Source organism: Stegastes partitus, unplaced genomic scaffold (genome assembly GCF_000690725.1).
Source record: "Stegastes partitus isolate 25-593 unplaced genomic scaffold, Stegastes_partitus-1.0.2 Scaffold1358, whole genome shotgun sequence".
Taxonomy (NCBI): domain Eukaryota; kingdom Metazoa; phylum Chordata; class Actinopteri; family Pomacentridae; genus Stegastes; species Stegastes partitus.
In genome coordinates this window covers 117524-124982 of record NW_007579089.1, presented here as the reverse complement: position 1 = coordinate 124982, position 7459 = coordinate 117524, and the positions used below count along the sequence as shown (strand labels likewise).

Sequence of the window (7459 nt, the reverse complement as noted above, 5' to 3'; positions counted from 1 at the left end):
CAGTCAGATGTTTCTCCTCCTCTGTTCAGGTCTTCTCCATGTGGAGCCATGATGCAGACATAGATAGACACAGTCCAGAGGTCCAGAACTGAGAAGGTTCTGCTGGTCTCAGCTTGTTGTAGAACCATGTTCATGCAGGTAGACTGATGGGAACCACAGCTGGACTCAGTTTGGTTCTTTGAGGTTCTACTTTGAAGCGGAATTTTAAATGTCGTCTATATAAAGTTTGCTTTGGCTTGATCTTCAGGTAATCTGATTACTGTGAGAGGACAGAGTTTAGAAGAATTTAATGTTCAGGTGATATTTCGGATCGGAACACAGTTTAGCTGCTGACTCTGTTCGGTCCTGTTCTTTGGGTTTTCTGTGGATTAGCTCACATGCTAACAACCTGCTAACACATCACAGGGGTCACGACACACCGAGCTACGACGGCCACAGCCTGTTACCTTTTCACCGGCTCATAGTTATCTCTGTCTCGTCTTTGGCTGAGTTAAAAGTGGAGACAAGTGCGGAGCGACGTTAGCGTTAGTCATATCAGCCACGCTGCGTTCACGCGTATGGAGGGCGATTAGTGCCACCTGCTGCTGAGCTGCTTCTCCTTCGTGTGGTTCCTGAAGCCAGCCTCCCTGTTGCTGCTGCTGTTCACGGATTATTTTATTACATGTTTAAAGCTAAACTGTGGAGACTGCTGAGGACGTGCTTTGTGAGTTTTGGTGCAGATTTCTGCGAAGCTGCAGTTTCTCTGGACTCCTGAGTCAGTTTCGGGGACTTTGGGTCATTCTCAGGTTTTTCATTCATAATGTCTGTTCAGGGAAGTTTTCAACCCAAACACGATTAAAGCTGCAACGCTGAGCCTTTGTTTCCCCAAAGTCAGCGTTTGTCAGCTCTACGGCGCCACCGTACATCTGACAAACACTGACGTTTGACTCTGTCCACTGATTGGCTAACCAACAGCTGTGGGCGTGGCCTATGTAACTGCTATAACTCCAAAATGTTTCATCAGATCTCAATCAAACTGGGCCCAGCTCTCAGGCCAAGGTGCAGTTCGACCACTAGGAGGCGCTGCAGTGACCCATCATGGGGGTTGTGAAGAACCTCCTGCAGAGTTCAGCCTGACAGCTCCTGAAGCCCGTCGGAGCTTCTGTGGGCTCAGTTCTGGTTGTTCTCATTATTCATGTCCCAGCTCAGGAGAAGCAGCTGGAGCCCGGCGCCGGCACTGATCGCCCTCCACACCGAGCGACCAGGAGAAGAACAAGTGTTGTGGTTAGTGCGCCGGTCGGAGCCTGTTAATGGACCAGAACACGTTAGCCACACAGCCTACGTACTATTCCCGCTCGTCCCGCTCGCCGAAGCGCTTCTTCAGCCTTCAGGACACAAACCAAAGAACAACAAGAGGTTAGTCCTCGTCTCATCAAACACGGCTGCAGCTTCGACAGCAAAAACCGAAGCCGGTTCTCCAGGACGGGAGCCGGAGTCTGCATCGGAGCCGGACCGGACCGGACCGGAACCGTGACAGTGTTTGTTTAGTGTCGTGTGTTTTCAGTCTGGGTTCTAAAGTCCATCTGTTCTCCATCAAGAACCACAACAAACAAGAGAGCAAGGAAACAAACAAGGAAACAAACAAGAGGACAAGGAAACAAATGAGGAAACAAACAAGAGAGCAAGGAAACAAACAAGGAAACAAATGAGGAAGCAAAGAAGGAAGCAGGCCCGTTAGTCCATTGTATGGGTAGAAGCCGGTCTGATGAGGTCATGGTTCTGTCCTGGACCTGGACATGAAACATCACACACACGGTAAAGAGGAAACAGGACGATGGAAACTGGGATCAAACCAGTGAAGCGTTTTCTTCTCCTCAACAAACATCTCAACGTTTCTGAGGTCTGACATGCAGCGACTCCGGTAACGGTGAGTCTGAGGCGTCTGAACATTGTCACTGTGGATGAACGTCTGCATCGATCGATCAGCTGATTGATCTGACACATGGCGCAGAGTCTCCTCAGACGTGGTGTTCAGACCAGAGATGTTCAGTTCACCGTCACAGAGCAAAGGAACCAGAAACGCTCACATTTAAGGAGCTGAAACCAGAGTTCAGCCCGTTTCATTAAAGGTACCCGATCGGTTCGTTAGCTGCGCTGTGTTCCAGCATAAAGCTGGCTGGTGAAGTTAACCAGGTAAACTAACCAATAAGAACTCTGATCTTGTTGCCATGGAAACTGTTTGGCTGTTTTCTGCTGCGTCGCTGCTTCAGCTCGACACATTTGTGTTTAAATGAACCGACAACAGACCAGCAGAACCTTTCTGGGTCGTCTGTGTTTTCTTCTGTCACCTCCTGTGATCGCTGCCGACCGCTGGACGTCTAATCATCATCATCATCATTATTGTCATCATCCATCATCTCTACACCTTCATCCTCACCAGGGTCATGGGGGGCGGAGCCTATCCCAGCTGACTGAGGGTGAAGGCAGGTTCACCTGGACAGGTAACCAGTCTATCACAGGGCTACACTTAGAGACAGACAACCAAGCACACTCACATTCACACCTACGGACAATTTACAATCACCAATTAACCTCAACATGTTTCTGGACTGTGGGAGGAAGCCGGAGAACCCGGAGAGAACCCACGCTGCACGGGGAGAACATGGAGACTCCACGCAGGAAGATCCCGGGTGTCCTCACCGGGACGCCAACCGGCGACCTTCTAGCTGTGAGGCGCTAACGGTGCTAACCACTGATCCACCTGCAGCCCTTATTATTATTATTATCATCGTTGTTGTTGTTGTTGTTGTTGTTGTTGTTGTTGTCTTTACTAACACGTGAGTCGCTTCACTTTCATTTCTGCCCTTCCATCGTCTTTTTCAGTTTGTTGACTTCGTCTTTCTGGTTTCAGCTCTTTATTTGTGGACGTTCTGCAGAGAACGACCTGGTTCTGGTTCTGGTTCTGGCCTCAGCAGCGAGACCAGAACACACAAAGGAGCTTAAGACTTTCACGAGTCTCCTGATTGGTGGGTTACCTGTCGGCGTCGGTGACCAGCGCCAGGCGGCCATAATCCCACGCGACCTTCCTCAGAATGGAGAAGACGAAGAGCAGCACCTGGAGGAGGAGGAGGAGGAGCTGCAGGTGAGTCTACCTGGATCAGCAGCAGGTGACATTAGAGCTGAGTCCAGCTGCAGTACTGAGTTTTCCAACAGTCAGTGAACATCACAGCAGCAGTGTCCTACTAACTAGTTAACTAGCTAGCTAACTAACTAACGAGCTGTTCAGCCGTTCAGGACCAACAGAGTATTTTATGATAATGAGTTGACGATGATGAACTTTATGTTAAACCTCGTGCACTCAAACCAGGAGCGTGCACGTGATACGAGCACAAACAGTTGACTCCGCCCCCAAACACACGTGTTGGTACTTTTACTGTAACAGAGTGTATATATGTATTTATTGGCCCTCAGCAGGTTGTGTACGTGTGCGCCGGGTGTCATGGCGCCGGCACCGGTGGCAACTCACCAGGAAGCACATGAAGTCGAGGGCGAGCACGGTGGGCACGCCGCCGAAGACCAGCCCCTGCAGCACGGTGCTGCGGATGCGAGCTGAGTAGCAGTAGTCTCTGGACTCGCTGTTGGCCGAGCAGTTGTCCTGACCGCTGCACGCCTGGCCGCCGCCACCGAATATCGCCATGGTAACGATCAGCACTCTGAGCATGCTCACTGCCGCATCCTCGCAGAGAACCTGACAGAAGAGAGACACCCGTTAGATAATGAACTATCAGCATCCACAAGGTTTTTAATCAGAACTAAAGACGCTTTTCAGAGTTGAGTCTGTTGTTTCTGGATCAATCGATCAGCTGATTGATCTCACACGAGGATCAGAGGTTCCTCAAACGTCTTGTTTGGTCCAGAGATGTTTAGTTTAGTGTCAGAGAGGAAAGAAACCAGAAACATTCACTGAAGAAGCTGAAATCAGAGAGTTTATTAAAACTACTCGCGCTGATTAAAACACCAGCTGCAGATCATTCACTGATAATCGCTGCAGGAAAACGGAACCAAATCTGAGCTTCAGATCACATTTCACTTCATCAATCAGAGAGGCGTCCTTCTCTCTGGGCTGCATGGTTCTGCTGACAGAAGAGGAGTTCTGTCTCCTCCTTCAGGTTCTGGTTCCTCAGAGCTGCAGGACTTTATGCTGAAACATGGACCTCAGTGAAGGAGCAGGAGACAGGAGCTGCTCAGAGGATAGAGGAGGAATACGTTTCCCAGCATGCCCTGCTCTCTGACAGCTTCCTCCCTGTGTGACCTACTGATCCTGTTGCCACGGTAACCCGGCTGCAGCTCCTGCTGACCCAGTTTTTACGGCTCGCCGGCGGCCTGAGCGCTCCGACTGATGATGTCACAGTTACATCACACGGAGCTGGAGAACAAAGTGGTGATGAAGACGAAGGCTGACTGCAGGACGAGTCCTCGCCGCCGCCGTCAGACACACGCTCAGACTGAACTGAGCATCTGGTGCTTCGGTTCAGACAGACGCTCTGCCGGTTCTGGTTCCCGAGTCCTCCGGCCGGTTCTGGTGCCTGAGTCACTGGGTGACTGTGACACTGAATTGAAGTAAAACCAGACAGACTGTGATGGGAGTTCGGACCTGTGTACCTGTCTGGTTTCGCAGCAGATTTCTGGAGGCTCACTGTGGTGAAGGTCAGAGATGATGACCTCCTGAGTTTGTGGACGTGGCGCTGAGTCTGAACATACGTGTTTCATGAGTGTGACTTCACATGTGACCAAGTTCTGGGTCTGAGGATCAGAGTGGTTTTCACTGCACAGAACTCCATTCAGTTCCAGAGTGTTTTAAAGCGCCCCAGAGGCCCTGCAGCCTGTAGGGGGCGCTCCCTCCGCTGCTCGGGTCGTTTCTGTGCAGGACGAGAGCAGCGTCGACCTGATCTGGAAGATTCCTGCAGTCGCTCCAACCCCCTCCGTTGTCACGGCGACGCAGCAGCAGAATGACTCATCTCAGCCTCCAGCAGCACTGCAGCGTCCACACAGCGGGCTGTTCTGTTAGCTGAGCCACAGCTACTGGTAGCTCAGCCTCCCCTAGTCCGTGTTAGCTTAGCATTAAGCTAACAGCTCCGTTAGCTCAGTGTCCTCTATCAGCCTGATCGGCAGCTTCTGCTCCAACTGCAGTTGAACTGAACGTTCTTTCAACATCTCTGCAGCGTCCAGATAACAGCAGAGCTTCAGTCAGCCTCTCATTATCTTCTGCACGGTTCTGCCCACAGTTTGGAGGCTTTGAAAGTCTCCACATTCATCTTTAACATCCAACAAACATCATTCAGTCATTTAAAGCTCCATACAGCAGCGTGAGCCTGAAGCCCGTCAGAACCGCTCCACATCCACGACCCGCACAAACAGCATGCCGACACAGAAACAGTGGAGCAGCTGCAGCGACCAGATAACAGCGATAACAGCCGTCATGGTCCATAAATAGAACGTCTGCCGTGTTTCTGTGTCTGTGTTGTCTGATGGAGGTTGTTTACATGTCAGAACAATAAAAGAACCCAAAGTACAGAACTCCACAGACTGATGACACCTCGTTACTCTGATAGATTACTAATGAGACTCTACACTGATGACAACGTTCATTCAACGTTTGTTTGATAACTTCTGTAATTACAAACTAATCTGTATAAACTACATATGTGTCCAACTTAGAAAATGTTTTACAGTATTAAAATTAAACTGACTGTCTATGAAATAAAAAAAACAATATTTGTAAAATTATAGGAAATGGTTTGTGTCAGATTTTCAATTTTCATTACAGAAAAAGAAATTCTGGGTTTCACAGTTTTATTATTTTACGTTGGTCTGTTTCAGTCATAAAGACTCTAAACCTAACCAGGTCACTAACCAGGTTAAAGATTCTGACGTTAACCAGGTCACTAACCAGGTTAAAGATTCTGACGTTAACCAGGTCACTAACCAGGTTAAAGATTCTGACGTTAACCAGGTCACTAACCAGGTTAAAGATTCTGACGTTAACCAGGTCACTAACCAGGTTAAAGATTCTGACGTTAACCAGGTCACTAACCAGGTTAAAGACTGCCACACTAGTTAAACAGCAACTTAACCAGAAGGTTTGGTCAGTTTGTTTGCCAGAAACCATAAATGAATCTCTTTATTCCAGTGAACTGAGTTCAGCAGTCGAACAGAAGCAGTGGACTCTGTGGCTGCAGCGTCTTTAGGGTTCTACAGGGTTCTTCAGGGTTCTACAGGGTTCTCCAGCTCCTCCAGACCTCGGCCTGCTTCGGTCCTGTCCACTCTCAGATGTGTGGATAAAATGAAGTTGTACGGCTGTAGACTTCAGTGTGAATGTGTTCTGGTCTTGCTCCTCTATGACAGGAACCTGAAGATCTTTGGACAAGACAAGACCTTTGAGGAAACTCTGATCCACTTTGTTCACCGTTTCCTGGTCTTCTACGGACCCAGCAGCTGATGGATTTTTGTGAAACCGTCAGAAGAATCAGAATCTGCAGCTTGTTTCTGGAGGCGTGGACAGAAAGTCAGACGCTTTCAGAAAAAAAGCGCTTTGTGCGACAGTAACAACAGTGGAGCCTACATTTCCCATCAGGCACCAGACTCTCCTGAGAGGCCTGCTGCTATTGGATGATCTCACAGCTGCTCCGATTGGCTGCTCCGACGAACTGGTGCTTCATGAAGGTGATCCACCAAATAAAATCATCACGTTTGTTCAATTTGACACGTCTCACTGTTTATGTCCATGCTGTCGTGGTGCATTCAGGTGCCATCAGGGAAAACAGCAAACAAGCTTTGTGAACACAAGGTCTAAACAGGCTGAATGGAGGTATAAATTCCCGGGGCCAGTGAAGGCAGCGCCACCTTCAGGTGTCGAATTTGGGAGCACAAGGTGTGATGACGTAGACGTGGTCGTCATGTGCTGCGTGTCTCGTTGTGTTTAATGACTTCAGCTCAGATCACCTGTCCGTCGACTCCCTAATCGATCGATCAGTGAGTCATTGATCAGGATCAGATCTGCACATGTTTGAGCTCCTGAGTTTACTGTGAGTCACATGTGAGCCGCAGTCTGGTCTGCACTTCAGGCTGAACTATTGATTATGTATCGGCTCGTTAAGGCCACAGAGCGAACAGGCTGACGGAGCTCTCACCGCTACAACGGACACGACGTGGGAACAACGCTGCTGGAACCTTCAGGGAACGCTGAGGGTTCACAGCAGATCAATAATGACCCACAGTGTGTTTACTTCAAACAGCAGCCTATTAATCGATTGATTACTGTCGATAATCGATCGTCTGTAAAGTGAAGATGTTCTGCTGCCGGGATCAATGACTTCAGTTATCGATCATCATCACCGATCGATCAGCTACAGATCAGCAGGCAGCACAAGCAATCCTGCTATCAGCCGATCAATCAGTTATTGATCACGCTGGAGTGGTG

At 49.2% G+C, this 7459-nt stretch overlaps 1 protein-coding gene across 4 annotated transcripts in view; it reads right to left on the bottom strand.

Moving 5' to 3' along the window:
- The window catches only part of LOC103369993 (transmembrane protein 63B-like), a 32035-nt gene that overhangs the window by 19688 nt on the left and 4888 nt on the right, over positions 1-7459 (bottom strand). For 2 of the 4 annotated variants that reach the window (XR_520859.1, XM_008298889.1), the window contains exons 1-4: positions 3857-4132; positions 3506-3727; positions 3015-3094; positions 1326-1364 (exon numbers count right to left, since the gene is read on the bottom strand). Coding sequence is in view for 3 of the 4 variants with exons in the window: in XM_008298889.1 (XP_008297111.1) it covers positions 1326-1364; positions 3015-3094; positions 3506-3700 (314 nt within the window). In the remaining variant the exon portion in view is untranslated. Of the gene's footprint in view, positions 1-1325; positions 1365-3014; positions 3095-3505; positions 3728-3856; positions 4133-7459 lie in introns of those variants that run through there. The other 2 variants (XM_008298888.1, XM_008298890.1) reach the window with 2 other exon arrangements.